The sequence below is a fragment of the Antrostomus carolinensis genome, unplaced genomic scaffold (assembly GCF_000700745.2).
Source record: "Antrostomus carolinensis isolate BGI_N321 unplaced genomic scaffold, ASM70074v2 scaffold9802, whole genome shotgun sequence".
Lineage (NCBI taxonomy): Eukaryota > Metazoa > Chordata > Aves > Caprimulgiformes > Caprimulgidae > Antrostomus > Antrostomus carolinensis.
In genome coordinates, this window is record NW_010301576.1 from 2,194 (window position 1) to 21,763 (window position 19,570).

Here is a 19,570-nt window from a genome sequence, read left to right on the forward strand (position 1 = left end):
TGCCGTAAGGACACAAAATAGTCATATTTTAATATGCTTGGCAAACTCCAGATGTTTCAAAATGGAGTGTCAACAGATCTACACTGGGAACTCGAATGAATGCTTGTATAATCATAACTTTGCTGTTGTATTATCAAGGTTGTCTTGTCAGCAGATAGCAGTCCCACTCTGCCACTGTTTATTAATAGATATTGAAGTTCTGGAATACTTGCAGGCCCCAAGTCCTTGCTAGTAAATGTGAGATCTATAAGTGTGCTTTCCTTTAGGTTTGACTGAACTCTACTGGATAATATAAAGAATATACCATATTTTGTTTTAGATGCCATGCACATGACCAACTGTATTGTAGTTTTACTTCCCACCAGTCAAACATGTCTCCAACTTCAGGCTGCCTTTTCAGTGTTTAAAGTGCTTAGATTGAAGTAAAATATAGAGGTAGTTATTATGAATGAGTTGAAGTCAAATCAAAATTGATGTGATACTGTAGGAGCGTCTTCAAAACTAGAAGGGGAAAACAATGTGTGACTTGGGTTCAACACAAATGTTCCATAGTTGACCATGCAAATTTTTGACTGTGAGAATGTCCTCTCTTAAGTTTTCAGGTGTTAGATAGACAAATGGTTAGGAACAATAAATAAAACTACAGCATTTATCTGAAATCTTAATATAACTGAAGTCAAGTTAACAAAAAAAAAGCCTAATAGCCCCATTTTAACTTCTCATATTTAAATCTAGCCTAAATACTGCTGCCTCTTCTTCCCAGAGGAGCTTTCACATCTAAGCAGTGAACAACTTCAGTTTTGAATTGTTCTGGCAACCTGCTCCCTGCCAAAAAAAACTGAAACTCCCACAGCCCTTCCTCCATCATGTAACTCGATAAGAGTCCCATACATGACCAAAACGCAGACCTTTTCATCACATGATGTGTGTGTGCCTTGGGTCACACAGCCAGAAGGTGCATGTCTGGTCATGTATGCTGTGGTCCTGCCCAGTCACTGCCTGACATAGCCACGTTGAAAACTACTGCCATGTTTGCATAGTTGCAAGTTACTTTTGAACAGTATGAAAGTGTGAATTATTTGAAAACTGTTGTTTAACACTGCTGGGATACTGTAGTGTACGCTGAAGTTTATTTTCAACAGTCTATTTGGGCAACAGTAGTTAATTCTAAGGGGATTTAGGGTAATGTTTTCTTTAAGGTGAACAAGTAAGCTTTCTAAATGTTTACTTTAGAAAACCCACTTAAGGTGCCAGCAGCTAAGGAGATGTGATTTATGGCGTGTTCACCTACCTTAGACATTTTTGAAGCAGTTAAATAATTTCATTTACTGTCTAAGAAGTGTGCCAAGAACTGCATGTGTCCCTTGCAGTCAGGGAGCAGAGCAGTTCAGAGACAAGAGAATAAGGAATACAGTGAGACAACTGGGCTTTGCTCCCCTTTATAGCAGTTTAATTTTTATTTAAAAGTTAATGAGATGCAGTGACCGATTATGTCTGTTACACTACAAGGTAAAGCGGATTTGTGTAAGCTGCTGCTGAACATGGAGCTGTTGCTACCTTCATTGTTTTTACATCCTGGGGGATTGTGTCCAGTTGTAGAATACAAATCTGTGAAATTGGAAGAAGTTTGGGTAAGAGCCGCCAGTGTGATTTGAGATCTGAACAATATTCTTGGATATCTGACATGAGTATGAAAGGCTTGGATCTCCAGAGCCAAGGGTAGTAGTTAGGAATCCGTTTGAAGTCAGTCACATCTACAATTTCTCAGCCTTTTTCAGAAAGTAAGCTTTCAAGGTGAAAAGTTGGGCATCCAGAAGCCAAGGCAAGAAATTAGTAGATGGTTAAAATACACGCCAGAATTTCCCATGATTTTGCTCTAAATATGTTTCTGATTTAATTCAAATCACTATTTAAATTTTGTTTATATTTAGTGGAAGATTCTCTTCATTCACCTCTGTAAGAAAATAGCTGAAGGGTAAGCTGGAGTGTGAATTTATAGTGGAAGTTACGCAAAACCAGTTTCATGTGGATAAAATTGAGTGTGCAGTAAGTGTTAGAAAATGGCTAATGAGCTAGTTAAACTGTTAATGTAAAACTTTACACTTATTCTACACGTGCAGATTGATTCCATGAATCAATTTGCATCCTGCAAAATAAACTTATATTTTACTCTCTTGAAGAATGCATGGGGAAAAATCCTCCCAGGCTCTTCTATTCCAGTGATGAGAGCAAGATGTGTATTTATGAGATAATAGTGAAGTGCCATGTCTAATGCAGCAGCTAAGGTCACAACTGAGTGATAGTGTAACTACTATCAGGAACTTGGGAAGGGGGGAGGCGGGAGGCCTTTCCCTAGGAAAAAAACTAAAACAACAGAACAAGCTTCACATGTCCCTTATTTAGCCCACCCAGTGGATTTTAGCAGTATTTTATTAACTGCAGAATGATTATTTGTTTTCAAAAACCAATAACTTCAGACTGTGCCAGCCCAGCAAGCCCAACTCGTGTTCAGGTCCTTCACCCTGAGTGCATCATTAGCCAGCAGCATTTTGTGTTTAAAACTAGAATCTCCGGTCTGGGCTGCTGTCACAGAAGAAATTGAGTCATACTAGAGCATCAGACAAGTGTTTTGTTAATGTTTTTATATTACTGGTAATTAAAATGAGTTCAGCTCTTGAGACGTGTAAAAGGCTATCGGTATGTAAAAAGCTGGGATGAAAAGTACAACCTGATAAACTGTTATCTTTGCTCGAGATGCACACATTTCTTAGAATGACTGAGCTATCAAAATGCAGAGAGGCTTGCTTGTGTGTTTAGAGCTAAGGAAGAATTTTTGCAAACATACATAATTTGATTCTCCATAAACATTTTCTGAAGAAGTTGAAAAGAGAAAGATTTCTTAAAACAGAACTAAACTCAGGTAGCTGAGTCACTAAATAATAACTCTACAGTATTGTGCAGCTCTAAGAGATGATGCCCTAAATATGGACCAACTGTATCAGTTTTTGGCAAGCAGAAGTTATGTATGATTGTGAAGAATATAAGTTGATTTTTAATAACCAATTTTTTCTTAAGAAATAATATTTCCTATGGTGTTTTGCATAACTTTAAAGTTGAAACTTGGAAACAAAATCTAAACTAAATTACTTAGTTCACTTAAAATTACTGGCATTGTTTGGTGGGGGGAGGGAGGGGAGGGAGTGGTTTTGGGGTTTGGGTTTTCCATAAAGGGAAAGCAACATTTAGAATTGGGTTGAGCAGGAGTACAAATAAACCTAATGAAAGAACATAGCTGTAAGAACTGACAGGTCTGAACTCCTTCCTAAAAGTGCTTCAACCTGCTTAATAAGGCAGAGCACACACAGAGGAACTGAAGTTGGAATTTAAGGCTGGTTGGATGTATGATTGAAAATGTCTCATATATTTTTAGGGGCTGTAAACTGTTGTTCGTGGCTTCTTTATCTGTATGCTTTCTGTGTGTCATACAGGCAGATGTGTGAAAAACTGAAAATATTAGCATGCTTTATTGGTACTGCTGGGACTCTGGTAGATAGAAAGAATAGAAGCAGCTAAATATAAAAATGTGCTTCTGTTTTTACAAAGTATTGTGGAGCATTTTTCCCCCCTCTGTCTTGCATTGTGTCTGAAGCTTGAGAGGTTCAAAAGTTGCGTAAACCTTTCATTTGCAAATACACCAGTAACCAAAGACACAAAGATATTAAAGATAATTTGTCTTTTTGGAAGCCTGGGGGGTTTTGGGTTTGCATTGGTTTTTTTTTTTCACTGCCTGTCTTACTTCCCAAAATCGTAACCAAACATGTTATGAGGACAGTTCTCCAAAGAATGCTACATCCGCGAACCAGGGTGCTATTATATTTTATTGCTGTCTTAGATATCCAGTAAGATTTTTTTAGAAAGCAGAGCACTAGGTATACAGAATTCAGAACTAACTAACATGGAAACTTCATGGATAGAGATGAAAACTTTGTATCTTTATGTTTTTGAGTGAATAGAAAACCTGTGCAGTTAATGCAAAGTTGAAATAAATTCTTTCAAGGTTTTAACATTTGATGGGGCAATAGGGTGCATCTGAATAGAGAGAGATGCATTTTTCTTGTTTTACTGTGTGTAAGGGGAATTACTGGTCACATCCCTTAGGACAAAATACATCCTTGAGAGCTTAACATATCTGCTGTCTCTATTTCCTGCATGATTTCTAGTCTACATACTTGCCAGTCAGTATAGTCTACATACTTACAAGTCAGTATCATGTGTCTTTGTTTATGTACAGCATTTGATACTATTTGTACACAGAGGCAGAGGTAATGTTTGTTCCAGGGATCTTGTATGGTTCATATTCTTTAAATAAGACTCCAAATACATTATCTGGAAAACATGCAAATGGCACTTGTCTTTCGCCATGGATGGCACTTTGTTACACAGTAAAATATAACTCTTTCCTGATACAGAGTTTATAGGGGAAATAATACATTTGTATATACTTTTCAATCTTTAAAGCTCTTTAAGCATTTCTCCAGATTAGAATGTGTCTGTGTCATGTACTAACTGGGTGGTTCTTGACAAACTTAATTCTATTCTGTGGAAAAGTAGAAGCACTGGTGTTCTATTTCTAAACTCGTCATCTGCCCTATATTTTCCTTTTTTGCCCTAGAAGATATTTAGAGGGATAAAATCTTTTACCAAAAGAATGTGTTTATTTTTAGATCATTTTCCAAACATACACAGTGCTACAGATCAACTTCTGTTTATTGATTTGTTGTGTCAATAATTCCATTAACTGTGCTTCATATAATTCAGAATATGCACTACTGCCCAAACATATGGTGTGGCACCAACAGCACGGGACAAGAAGGAATGAGCATGAAGAAACTAAAGTTCAGGCAGCACCTCCCTCCTGTGCTATTAAGTTACTTAGTTCCAGCGCACAGTGTTGAAGGAAACTACATAGTGTTCAAACTGATCTGACAAATTACTCTTTTAAAGAATAAATTCAGTAAAAACTTAAAGGAAGAAAATTAAATGTAAGTGTAATCCACCTCAAGCTCCATTGTGTCAATTATGAAGGATGTTTTTCTGATGAGTAAGATACTTTTTCCAGATTAAGTAGGAAAGACATATTGTGCTTTCACATGTGGTTAACTTCAAGTTTGTATCATATCTGTCATTGCTTCTGATGGTTGTTCATTTCGTATGCTGTCCAAGTGGCTGAGCTGCTTTAATGGAGGATCAACTCTTCTCTGTTTTCCTTGTATCCTAGGTAAATATTTGATGCATTCATGTCCTCTTCTCAAGTTCAACCTTCTGCCTAAACAGGCACCAAGTCACTGATAAATTGTTATGAAACCTTGACTGCATAGTCATTAATAAAACTCTTTTCACCAGCCATAAAATTTATGTATCTGATAGTCTCTCACAACTTTCTGTTACAAAATTAAGATTTAGATTGCCTGGTAAGTGCTTCCTGTTGGTGCCTGACACTGATTTTTAAATTATTTATTTAGATTTTTTTAATTTTATTTTTCTCTAGTCATCAGTAGAACTTCATAAAGTGCATCTGATTCTTAGAATTCTTTCCTTTTCAACTAGAGCCCAAGTATTGTGACATTAATGGCTTTAAGCTGAAAGAGGGTAAGTTTAGAATTAGATATTAGGAAGAAGTTCTTCACTGTGAGGGTGGTCAGACACTGGAACAGGTTGCCCAGAGAAGTTGTGGATGTCCCCTCCCTGGAAGTGTTCAAGGCCAGGCTGGATGAGGCTTTGAGCAACCTGGTCTAGTGGAAGGTGTCCCTGCTGATGGCAGGGGGTTTGGAACTAGATGATCTTTAAGGTCCCTTCCAACCCAAACCATTCTATGATTCTATGACAAGGCTGAGTGAGACTCCTTTTATAAGGCTATGAGTTACCTGTGCTTGCACAGTGAAGTATTTCCATGTGCTCAGTAAATCAGCACTTCTGTGAACTGCAGACATGCAGCTCACGCACAGACTGATGAGATTTTTCTTAAACTGTAGTTCTGGTCAAGCGCTGTGCGAGGTGGGTAGAGGGGTTGTAATGGACAACACTTTGTGCCAGTAGAAGAAGGTGGGGAGCCTGACAACCCCAAGACATTGAGCAATTTTATTAAAAATGTGGTCTGAGAGAGAAGAGGAAATACCAAGGGAGAGTATTTGGGGCTATTAGGTCTGTGACTCACTGTTTCCCATTTGTTTGTATGTACTATTTTCGTAGGCTGCCTGACTATCATTCACAGGGGTTGGTATTTCTAATCTCAGTTGTGGATTGAGAAGACAGTTGATGTGTGTTATACCAAGAGAAGAGTTAAGGCTCTATACTGTAACTGAGGGAGGTTACAATCAACAGGCCCCTTTTTGAATGGGGCATGTTCTGTGGATCTGCTGTGGATATCTTGTGGTAGACTGTCTATGAATTATTATTGTGGAGGGTGAAGCCAGGAGATCCTGGAAGGCTGAGGGTGTGGTGTGATGTGAAAGAGAAAAATACTTTTTTGTGTGTATTAAGGAAACCAGAAGAGGAAAACTGATCACCATTCCTGGGCAGCCGTCTCTCATATCCATATGTAACCTTAAAAAAATACTGAGCATACTTCACCTTTTCTCATCTTTCTTGATGTAGAATCTTGATTTTTTTTTTTAAATTTATTTTTCCCCTCTTCAACTTGGGCCCTTGATTACAAGTTTAGCAAATCTTGAGCTATGTGCCTGCAGCATCATCTACCCCAAGGGGAAATCGTGATATTTATTGATTTATTAGGGAAGCATGTAGGGAGAACCTAACCCAAGTGTGGTTTATATACATGATAGTCAGTTTGCTTTGACATGGAGCCTTGACAAGTACAGTCTGGACTTCTCTGGATCAGCACTCTTAATTTATGTTCTGGATCATTACTGTATTGGGGACATCTCAAAAAAAGAGATAGAATTATTAAATGTTTTTTCCTCAAAGGGTGAGCATTCAGGCAGCAGACAGTTTGCATTGTTGCTGTATTGGGAATCTGTGGTTATTCACCGCTCTCCTACAAATCACACTTTTAAAAAACCATCCTGTTAAGGAGTGAATTCACTAGTGAACCTGTAAGAATCACTGTACTGTTTATAATGTGGATGCAACGTTATGGTTGAACATTTTGTAGGTCCTTTAATTAGGTTACATCTCTATATTTTAATTTTTAATATTCCTGCCCTTCCCCACCCCCAAATCTTTTCCCTTTTTATTGGATAAAATAATAAATAACTATGACTTTCTAGTGAAGAGCTTTGGAATTTTGGGAAGTGTGTTTTTTCATCCAAAATAATCTTTGTGTGTGTGCATTATGCATTTAAGGAAGGTAGTAAAATTCAATTTTGCCATCATAAATTGCTATAGTAATCATATATGTAAATACTTCCACTCCACCCTTTCCCTGCTCCCCTTCTGTTCCCTTCTTTTCTTGTTCACCTCACAAAACAGTGTTTATTTCATTAGAAGTGTCTGCTTTGTTCCTTAGAATACATATGATATTACTTGAAATCAAGGACTAGGAACAGCACAGGATGCCGTTAAAACCAACGGTGAAGAAAGGCTGCTAGGGCCAAATACAGAATCCGAGGCCAGCCCACCTAGCCCCTTGTCCATTTCTTTCCCATCCTTTCCTTCTCATCTGCCCTGCCTTCCATTTTTTGCAGCTAGAGAAGCTCTTATCCTTGGCTTCTTCTGTGCCTTTGTGTGCCTTCCATTTCCTCCTCCTCTCCACCTTTGGTTTGGTCATATGTATAACTACTTGTTTTTCTGTGCTTTCCTTTTTAGTGGTGGTGGGTAGGGCTTTTTCAAAACAAATGTTAAAGGATTCTTGAATCATATAGTGTGCAGAAGCTGCTATTACTGCTTCTGTGCAGTTACAGTGAAGAGTTAAGACTCTTGTCTGGTCTTGTATATTTTTAGGCAACATTAATTCCAAATAAACTAGAAAGCAGACATCAACAAAAATAGTGAAAGCATAGTTTATACAGACACTGCTTATTTGGAGGACTCTCAGGAGAATTTACTGTTCTTATACTGTTGAGTCATTTGTGAAAAAATGGATGGATAATTTTGAGCACATTGAACACCTCATCCAAACTTCAGCATAGTCCTGTTCAATTGATTGCATATGCATTTAAACCTCAGAATTTTGAATTCCTATTACTAGCAAGCATAAATGAATACGGTGGATAGATAGAATTTCACTGGTCAAATCTATAAAAATAAATTTGCTATAATTTCCCTAATTTTCTTCTGAACAGATCTTGTTTAAAATAATTAAGATAATATTCTTCTGAAATACTGTTACCACATATTAATAATAAAATGTTTTGTATGTGCATTTTCTGGTTTCTTCTGTAAATGATCTCTGGAGGAAGCTTAGTTAAGCTGCAGTTATGCTTTGAGGGCATAATATTAAATTGCTGCTGCAAAACACGATTATGTGTGTCTTCAGTTTTCTAAGATAAATTTCTTTTCTGTTTGTGAAGTCCTGCACAGCAAATGAAACCTTTTCAAGTTTTAATTCATGTGTTTCATATTATCTTGTCCTAGGTTGTTGGAAGAGGAGCCTTTGGTGTGGTCTGCAAGGCAAAATGGCGAGCTAAAGATGTAGCCATTAAACAAATAGAAAGTGAATCTGAAAGAAAAGCCTTCATTGTAGAGGTACAGTAATTTTGCTGGAAAACATGAGGTTTGGTAAAGCTTTTTTTTCTTAAATTCATGGGTGTATTTAGTGTACTAAAAGCTATGTCTATATTACAAGACACATTCTGGTTTTTGGAACTTCTGAAGTGTACAGAAAAAAATAACAGTAGCCCCGCAGGTGATGAACAGCATATCCTGTTAATCAGTGTAAAATTATTTTTTCCTTTTCCTCTACTGCCTACTGGGAAAGAAAAATTCAATGCAAATTGAATTGTCTGGTCATCAGTTAGTACAAGCAGCAGTAGGTCACATTAATATTAAACTGGCCATCCTATTTTATAGGATTGTGGGGATTTTTGGTTGATGGGGAGGGAGGTGTTGGGGTTTTTTGTTGGTTTTTTTTAAGAACAGTAATTTTCTATATTGTTAATAAAGCAAACATGATTCAGATTGCTTATGAAGTCAGACAATCAGGATTCCAAAATTGGAGGCTCCAGGAAGAGGTCATAGTTGCATAGTGTTTGATTTAAGTGATTTTACTACACCATGAAAAAGCCTTTACTTTAAATTTAATTTCTTTAAAATTCCATTTAAATACAGTTCCAGTTAGACACAAACCTAATTACATAAATTAAAATGCAGACAGGGATATCAGTCTTGTAATTCCTAAAAATCCCTATTTAGGGTTATGCAGATACATAGAACTGCAGTTGCTGTTGTGGTGTATGAATTAGAGATGTGAAAATAAAACATTAGCCTTTTTTTTCCATGGTTTGAAATTAAGTCTGATTTTTATTGCAGCTTCGACAACTATCACGAGTAAACCATCCCAATATTGTCAAGTTATATGGAGCCTGTCTAAACCCAGTAAGTTACAGCTTTGTCAGTATGACAAAAGGTGCAAGCATCAGTGCATAAAATGTGTATTTTATTTTCAAAAAAATATATTTTATGTATATTTTGAATGTTTTAGCCATAATAGGGAAATACACGGGTATGTGGGTTAGTTGATATTTTTGTTTTTTCTTTCCCTTGTTATAAGAAATAAATTATTTCAGGAAAACCTCAAATCCTGTTTTTAAACACCAGTTATGCTTCAGTTTGTCAGAATGGCATCTGGTGTATTACATATGTGGTGTCATTCATATCTACAGTCCTATTAATTGCAAATCAGTAATACAAAAAAGAAAATACATTAGCAACACGTGATTCATAACTTGTAAATCACTTCCTATTCTCATTTATGCAATTTTCACAATTTCCTTTCTTTCTGCCACAGCTGCAAACAGTCCTACAAATTCTTAAAGCAGAAAAGCAAGTACTGTGACAGGGCAGATGTATCCTTAGCTAATTCTAGTATGGGCTATTTAATTGGATAAAATAGTGCTACATCCCTGTGATAGTTCCACTGGGCTAGTCCTTGGCTAGCAGCCAACACAGCCGTTCACCTACTTCCCCCGACACCCAGGGGATAGGGGAGAGGATTGGGGGCAAGGATTAGGAGGCTTGTAGTTTGAGATAAGAACAGTTTAATAATAGAAATAAAAGAAAACTTTAAAAAGCCTAATATTAAAATAGTAGTTATAATGATAACAGTAATAAAATATACAAATGAGTGATAACGCAGCAGTGTAACTGCTCACCACCCACCAACTAAGTCCAGCCCATTCCCAGATAACAATCCTGGAGGAGGAGCAACAATCCCGAACCGAAACCACAATCTCGAAGAGCAAGAGCCCCAGCAAAAGCCAGAGAGAATGCCCCCCTTTCTGGTCAGCCCTGGATAACATACTGACATGACGTGACATGACATGGAATATCTCATTGGCACATCCAAATGCCAATTCTGGGTTTTGCTATTCACTGCCCTTTTCCCTCCCAGTCCTAATGCAGCTGTGAACCAGCCAAACACGGTGGCCTTGAGCTCCAGCAGCAACTGTATTACATACATAAGTACTTTTATCAATGTTCTTCTCATAACAAGTCTCACAATGAAACCAAAACACGGCTGTTCTAACTAAGAAGAAAATTAACTCTATCCTAGCAAAACCAGGACAATCCCTTTTTCCTTAGTATTAGTGAAGTTCTTTTGACATGGTGTTTAAAATTTTTGTGAGCCACTAAAAAAAAGGTAAAGGCATATGGGATGCAGTTTGAAGACAGCATTTGCTTTTCAAGGTTGGCAAGGGGGAGACCATTCTCTTCTTTGCTAACTTACAGTGGGAACTAAATATAAAACTGATTTCTGTTTCTTATACATAAATATATACCATTCAAACTGACTTTTTACATCCTAGATAAATTTTCCATTAGCTTAGGTAAGAAGACTTTGCAGTTCCTCTCAAAGAACTTTATTTTCAGTTTACAAAAGCTGTTTTCTGCACCTAGGTTTAAAACATCACTATTTTTTGTCCCCTCCCCCCAAAGGTGTGTCTTGTTATGGAGTATGCTGAAGGAGGTTCTCTGTACAATGGTGAGTATCATTTCAACATAGTGTCTTTCTAGAGCTGAAGTACTAGTGTTAGGGCAAACATGATCTAAAATATAAAGTTGTTTCATACATATGTCTCCATCCTTGGAGACACTCAGAAGCTATCTGGACAGAGTCCCAGGCAACTGGCTCTAGGTGGCCTGCTTGACCCTCCTTGGTGGACCTCCAGAGGGCCCTTCCAACCCTAAACATTCCACAGTGCTTTGAAATAATTTTAAGGAGAAGGAGTGTACTTTTAAAAACCACTCTTGAGTCTACTGGTTTGTTTCTTCATATCAGTTTGTTGTGTTTTTATAGAAGTCATTAAAAGTTTTCTAGTGGAACGTCTGAAAAGGTTCTCCCTGAAGTGGTAAATTCTCTGAGCATTTGTTTAACATGGACTTTACCAGGGATAGCTGAGAACAAGCAACACCTTTCATATTGAATTTTAACATTAAAAAATATTAAAAACCTTCAAAAAAAATGGAAAATAGTTTGACATTTCCATTATTTTAACAATCTGCAGAAGGGTATTTTCAGTTGTAGTGATGAGGCATTGATAATTACTTGGATTCCATAGAGCTTTCTGACTGGTATGTTGTTAACTCTGTTGTATCTGTTGTAATATGCAATAAAGTTCTTTTTAGTTTGTGCCTTTGTTTTGCAGTCCTGCATGGTGCTGAACCTCTGCCTCATTATACTGCTGCACATGCCATGAGTTGGTGTTTACAGTGTTCCCAAGGAGTGGCATATCTCCACAGTATGAAACCAAAGGCTTTAATCCACAGAGACCTGAAACCACCAAAGTAGGTTTATGGCTCATATTTCAACTTTCTTACAATTGGAATTTAAGATCTTTTATAAAAATTTCATTGCATTTGAAAGAAATGCCTTTAATTGATACTAACTTTATTGGATGTACTATATTCTAAATGAAAGCTGTGCATTTGAAACTTCAGTTGCAGAATGATGGTGCATGGTAAAGAAAATGAACTGTACTCAGTTACTTTCTGTTAAACTGGAAAACCATCCTGTTCTGCATCATGGAAGAGGATTTTGATAGGGAATAGGGCTTCTAATCAGGGGCATTTAAAATGGCCCAGTTTTACAATGGATTGTGGCGTTCAATAAGAGAACGTTATATGGGAGGATTGTTTGGTTGCTTGGTTTTAACATCATATTTAATCTGATCTGTTGGAGCTCTTTTCCCACATAGCCATTCTCCTCTGTCCCCTCCTTCTGCCTGTTCCACTACCCCTGCCAGAATCTCCCATCACTTTCCACTGAAACAAAAATGACTAGTTTTCTGTCTGGTCAGTTGTTGATCTGACTCATTTTATAACTTCAGATCTAGCTCCACAGATTGGGTGGAAACAGAGATTTGGGGATCAGTAGGATCACTCCCTTTTGATGGTAGCCTGCAGTTATTACCCGATAAAATTATACTTTGAAGCCACACTTTAAATCTTGAATTCTTTCTTATATCTCCAGTTTTGATTTCAAGAGCTGTTAACATGTAACTTAGAGTGCTTTCATTTAAATAAATAGCTACATTGACTGACATTAATGGGAATCTTGATCGTTCCTCTTCTGGTAAAACTGTTATAGCAACAATTGTTTTTTCAGCCTCTGGCATCTGAAAGACTTGATTTTGTCAATATATGCTTAATGGTTTACTATGGCTAAAGATATTTATTTAAAATCTAGTATGTAGAAATATTAATAAATTACAATATATATTTGATTATTTTAAAATATTTAATATGTTCAGATTAGACACAAGTGGCCTTACTTATTTCTCAAATTATAAAACTAAAGTGCTGAGAAGCAAAGCTTTAGATATTCAACTATATTAGAATGATAGTTGTTGAGATTAAAAAAAATCAGGCATTTATTACCAGACTATTTCATGCTACAATGGTTTTTTATTTTTCTTTGACAGTTTGCTCTTGGTAGCTGGGGGGACAGTTCTAAAAATCTGTGATTTTGGTACAGCCTGTGATATTCAAACACACATGACCAACAATAAGGGAAGTGCTGCTTGGATGGCACCTGAAGTTTTTGAAGGTAACAATAATTTACAGTGTCAGTATTGCGTGTTCTTTCTAGGGATGCAACTGTGAATGAATTTGGTATAGGAAAAAGAGCATCATGTAATCTTACTGTATTACAATCGGTGTACTAAAGTTTGAGGTAACAGCTGAAAGAGTCTTGGTAAAATCTAACTTTTATTTAAAAATCTGTATGATTGTATATTGCCAAATAATTATGCAGAGTTTCAAAAAGCAGCACTGAATTGATTCCGTTATGTTAGTATTACCTAATTACATGAAGATGTGTAACCTTTGTGTCATTGCTGAGATTTACAGGAAAATTACCTTTAGACAGCTGCTCTTTCTTATTTTATGAGCAAGTAAAGATGTAAAACAGAGCTAGAGGGCTATTTGCCCAGGATTATGCTGTTTCCAAAATTCTTAAGTCATTTCCAACTCTTCTGACTTTTTAAATACACTGTCATTACTTTCACTCCCTATTCTGATCAGCTTTTATCTTCAGAATTTCCCTGAAGTGTCTCTAAATTGAACATAATTGCCCTCATTTTCAATCCCCCACTTTCTTGTAACTCCATCTTCAGCTGCTTTTTGTGTAATCTAGAGATTTGATGTACTTCCTCTTTCCTGCATACTGAGGAACTTGTTATTAACAGTTAATTTTGTTAAGTAGGAAAACAAGCTATTTCTTGGAGTGTAGCTGGGGAGGACTGATGACACTTGATAATTAGCTAAGCATAATTGCTCCATCATTATCAGAGAAGTAATCCAGTCAATATTAGATTGCAAATTAAACACCTTTTAGCCAGTCAGTACCTTAAATTATCATTGTGATTAGCAGAGTGGTCTGGAGGAGTCATCTTCCCACTTTAGGAAGGAAGTGTCCTGGTTTTGATACATTTGGCAAGTGCCTATGTGCAGCAGTAGTTTTCCAGATTCTGGATCCAAGTGGCCTCTTTTCTTTTACTATCCTTATTCCAGAGAGAAGCAGCAAATTATATGTTTTTAGGAGGTGTTTCCTCCTGAACACCAGCTTTGAAGCTTTTGTTTTGAAGATGACTTTTTATCCCACATATTGCTTAGAGGACCCACCCAAGAGTGATCTGTTTCATTCTGGTGCCTAAAAATTTTCCGTTATGTCACTTTGTATTGAGGCACCTACTCTATTTAACTTTAGCTAAGAATGTTTCTTTTCTTAATATTTTTTTACAATGAAATCAAACTGTATAAACAAGAGATAATTTATTTTCTTTTAGAAATAACCAATTGGACAATCCATGTTAAAGCTAGATTTTTCTGAGTGAAAAATCTTAATCTAAACAGATTTTAAATAAGTATATTGGAGTGGGGATTTACAGTACATATCCTAATTCCTCTGGCTTATGAATTTGGCAAAGCAGAACAAAGAAATATTGTATTGTGAATTTATTGGACAGCAGCAGAAGCCTTCGGTTTACAGTTAGTTTTGTGTACTTTTATCTGAAAGCATTTACTGATAATGACACAAACTTTTATACAAGTATCAAGGAAAGAAACCAATCTAGTAGCCTCTATGATTCAGCTTGTCAAGTTACTCCTGAAACAGTCATTAAACTACTAAAATTATCATGTCAAAATGCTTAAAAATTTGCTTATGCTACTGTATCAGAATTCAACAAAGGAATAAATATTATTTTAGTACTGTTCCAGTACTAACATTTTTAGGTGAGAACAGTAAAGGCACAAGAAGTATCTGTGGTAGATGGCAGAGCGCTCATGGAAGTAATTGACCCAATATTAAGGTTTTCCTCGCATTTTAAACATTAGGGCACCTAAAGCCTTGTACACATCAAACAACCTAAATGAAAACAGTATAAATTAAATCAGGATAAAGTGAAAGAGAACCAGTGCTCTAATCTCAGAACTCCCTTTTGAAGAAACTATTTAAAAATTGCTTTGGGATAGTTGGATAAATCGAGGAATGATTGTATGTTACACTTCCTTAGTCTGTTACATAATGAAACAATACAGAATACTCTCACTTCTTTTGGAGGCTTAGTTTTCAGGATTAGCCCAAGACTTCTCATCCACAAAATACAATTTCCTTGCTCAAACAGGAGAATAACACTACTTCCCTGTTGCAGGCTGTGTTTCACAGAAGTGCTGTGGCTGCATTGACAAGGTGGAATGTTTTGCTTCCCTTGGCAATCTCCCATTGTTAACAGATACCTTTCTTCCCAACACCTTTGAAAAAAAAGCTATCTGATAAAACTAACTTTGCTATTCCCCTTCAGTAACTTCTAAACTTGTTATCTACATCGGTGTAAAGAGTTCTGGAGACTACAAAGTTCTTAGTTTTGTAAATTTGCTATCTTGTGGAAGTCCAAATTAGTGCCTTCACTTAGAGAGGACTTGTGGTTCGTGCTGCAGCCTGTCTCTCCCGTCTGCCTTGCAAGCTGGCTGGTCTGCAAGAACTGGCCTGAAAACATGCAGCATTCCTTGCACGATTTGTCAGAGGTGTGGGAGCAGAGGAAGATGGCTCACAGGTAGAGTGGAGCCTGTTGCAACTGAATGTTGTGCAGTGGGTATCCACATGAAAGCTAGGTTTGAATTCCACTGTTTATGAAATGATTTGACTCGATGCTTTCTGATTATGTATTAACAAAAAAATCTCTTGGCCACTCAATGCCAGTTTTGATCCTTGTTTGAAGACAGTTGAGCAAATCTCATTTATATTCACACATTTATGATTATGTCATTAACTTTTCACATTTCTTTTTAGTATTTGCATGAGTTCTGATTACAGAGCATACCTTCTTTCTTTGCAGTCTCTAAACATTTTTATTCATTATTCTGTATCACCTACATGTCTTCTGCATGTTTAACAGGAGTCTTAGAAATATTGAACTTACGGTCCAAGAACTTCAGTTAAGTAATGACCTGACAAAAAGAGTAAGAATAAACAGGGAGGAAATAAGATGGTGAAGAACTGAGGAATCTGCTGGTTTGTTCATATGGTAACTTACTAGTTCTGCTAAAGACCTGGAATTAATAGAGCAACAGATGTGACAGAGATGCTACTGGCTGCATATTGTAACTAACATGGAAGAAGTGAGTTGAAGAATAATATTTAAAGGAAGCCAGCATAGCCAGTTATATTCTCAATGCAAGGGATATTTAAAACTTAATAAATTGCATATTATATTATATAAGAAAACTGATGCATTTTATAATTTCAGGACAACTCCCAAGTGAAAAGAACTGATTTCCAGAGAGGCATTCTTAACAATCCTTCTGTCAAATGATTTCAGACTTAAGTTAGCTTGAATCAGACAGCTTTTGAAAACTGTTTTTTCTCAGCAAAACAAATGTGAAGTGAAAGGAAGCATACAGAGCTATTTATCAGTTCAAACTGTACTTCTTTTTAATATGTTATATGGAAGAGAGACAAATTATATTGATGGCTTTCTTCCAGGTAGCAATTACAGTGAAAAATGTGACGTTTTCAGTTGGGGTATTATTCTCTGGGAGGTAATCACCCGTAGGAAACCTTTTGATGAGATTGGTGGCCCAGCTTTCCGCATAATGTGGGCAGTTCACAATGGTGAGTTGAAAATACTTCATTGCATTTGAAGTTGTATGTTTGACCTATAAATTTTCCAAACACTCTTAACTCTGCAGCTTTAAATTACTAGTTTTTCCATTCTATACGTCATTAAATATAAATTTTTGTCATAAAGACTTAATAGTCAGACACTGCCACTTTCATGTCAGTGTGGGTTTTGTATTAAAAATGTTACTTTGTTTTTCATAAGTTTTGGGTTTTGTTGTTTGTTGTTCTGCTGTTTGAATTGTTTTACCTTTATATCTAGGTACCTGCAGTCACGGAGCAGGAGTCTACTGTGCTAGGTACTATACGGAACAGATTCTCAGGAGTTCAGAAAATAAACATGAGACAATGGTTGGATTCAAATGGACAAAAGAAAGCAGCTACAACGTTAGTCAGAATAATAGACTGTAGTATCCTCATGCTAGAGGTGTAACTTTTTTAGCAGTGTGTTTTTAGGTACCATGGCAAAGCAGAGTTTTAAGAAGAATAAAGTAATTATAGTGAAGTAGTTCAGTGAATGTCTGCAAAGAGATTGTGCCATTTGTGAAAGACAAGATCAAAGAAAGCATGAACTTGTTTGGAGGAGATAATTAACAAACAAGCAATGAAGGCCGGTACTCTGCCTGAGTGTCATTGCTTCAGTACTAAATGATAGAAGCTTAAGGTGAGCACAGGCATCCCATTCAATGAAGAACAGAAAGGGGCAGACAGTAATGAACATTATAGTCATAATAATGCACAAAGTTAGATGTTTGCAAATGGCATTTTTGAATGAAGAAAGGGATTCTCCAGTTTTCAAGGGCACAAGTTGTTGACAATTAGGAGTGATGAGTGCGGTGCATAAAAGCATTAACTGTAAAATTAAGCATAAATGTAATAGTCATAAATCAGAAAGCCTTGGTAAGTTGTGGGAGTATCCTTTAGAGGAAAACAAATTCCATACCTGTCCCTACTTTTACTTTTTAAATTTCTCTGGTTTTTTTTTTCCTTTTTCTCTCTCTCTCCCCCTCCCCTCCTTCTTAGGAAGGAAGTGTTAGTGCACTTCATCTCACTTGAAACCATTGTGGCACTCTTACTTCATTTATTACTTGTTACACTTAATACATTTTTTAAATACTTGCTGTTTTCTATGCAAAATGTCACTTCATCTCATGTATTAAACACAACTGGATGTCAATTAATTATCGTTGAAATAGTAAAAAGAGTAGAAACTTGAATCAAAAAAACAGATGAGTAGTTATACAACAGTTGAAGTAAAATACATAATTGAAAATGTGTAGAGGCCATGAAAAGGTCACCTGAAATTGGTACTTCTGGTGCTTAGTAATTTTTCAAGAAGTTCTTAGGAGTAAAATCAGCCCTCAAAAATGCTTTTTCCCTTTTTTTTTTTCATGCTTTTTCCCTTTCTCCTGTTCTTTCTCCTTCCCTTTTTTTTTTTTTCTTGTGAGTACAGCATTAGGAACAAAAGACTGTAAGTCCTTTCTTCCTGGTTTGGTCTAGAGCTTTATTTTTCAGAAAATGGTAATATATTCATTAGCCATTTTAATTTATTGTGTTTGGTCATTCAGGGGATTTATTCAAATCACTACTGAAGGAAAAGTTTACTTTTCTTTCTACTTGTTTGTATGTAACTTTTATGTTTGTTATGTATGTTTGCAACTTTTATGTAGTGCAAAGGAACATTCTTGGTCAGTTTTTTGTTTGTAAGAGAAAATTAATTACAGGCCAGTTCTTTCAGACTACAATTAACTATACATTTTCCTGTATTTATTTAGCAAAATACTGGAGAGGTATCAGTTGCTGTCAGTCATCTTACAGTCTGTTTAACAAATTAAGGGTTTTTTCTAATTTCAATTATAGGTACTCGGCCACCACTGATCAAAAACTTACCTAAACCAATTGAGAGTTTAATGACCCGTTGTTGGTCCAAGGATCCCTCACAACGACCATCCATGGAGGAAATTGTTAAAATAATGACACACTTGATGCGGGTATAAAAATTTTAGTATCTTAATTTCTTAACCTACTAAGTTGGGAAACTGAATTAAAAATTTTTTTAATTAAAAAAATTAAAAAGCTATGCCTTTTATCACACTCTAAAGGGGGGCTTACTTGTTTTCTCTCTTTTTGATAAATATCAAATTATTAGAGTAGAAAAGGGAAATCATTCCTGTCCTTATGGGAGAGGTCTACTAACTCATAACAGATTTGGGGAAATTAATAAAAATAGTCAGAGATGTATTTTAATGTATTACTAAAAATGATTGCATTTATTTCTCTTTTAAATAAACTATTATAAACATAATAGATAACTTATACTTAAATTATTTTGTGATATTATTTAAATAATTTTAAAACAATTGTTAGTTACTTTTTTTATCAAATCATTGTTGGTTTTTCCAGTACTTTCCAGGAGCTGATGAACCTCTGCAGTATCCTTGCCAGTATTCAGATGAAGGCCAAAGCAACTCTGCCACTAGTACAGGTACACTGTATAAATAAGAGAAAAGAACAGCAACATGAAATTATGCAGATATGTTACAAACACATTCCCATATTGATTTTGAACTCAAACTGGGAAAGGTAGCTTTTCCAAAATCATAAGCATTGGCAGGAATCTATGTTAAGACCCCATACCACATGATATTTAGTGTTCTCAACCAAATGCTTTTGATGAAATGTACCTTTAATGGAGAATAAACATAAAATAAAAGCTGTCTCCAAATGTCCAGGGTTAAGGTCTCCTCCTTTTTTCCCTATGAAGGTTGCTAGCAA

General features: G+C 36.1%; 1 protein-coding gene across 1 annotated transcript in view; it reads left to right on the forward strand.

Annotated features, from left to right (window-relative positions):
• Positions 1-8,598: 8,598 nt before the first annotated feature.
• MAP3K7 (mitogen-activated protein kinase kinase kinase 7) overlaps positions 8,599-19,570 on the forward strand; it is a 33,766-nt gene continuing 22,794 nt past the window's right edge. Inside the window, exons 1-8 of the mRNA XM_029083905.1 lie at positions 8,599-8,703; positions 9,487-9,552; positions 11,113-11,158; positions 11,823-11,961; positions 13,098-13,222; positions 16,661-16,789; positions 18,656-18,786; positions 19,199-19,280. Of these exons, the coding sequence (XP_028939738.1) occupies positions 11,125-11,158; positions 11,823-11,961; positions 13,098-13,222; positions 16,661-16,789; positions 18,656-18,786; positions 19,199-19,280 (640 nt within the window). The 5' untranslated portion in view covers positions 8,599-8,703; positions 9,487-9,552; positions 11,113-11,124. The remainder of the gene's footprint in view (positions 8,704-9,486; positions 9,553-11,112; positions 11,159-11,822; positions 11,962-13,097; positions 13,223-16,660; positions 16,790-18,655; positions 18,787-19,198; positions 19,281-19,570) is intronic.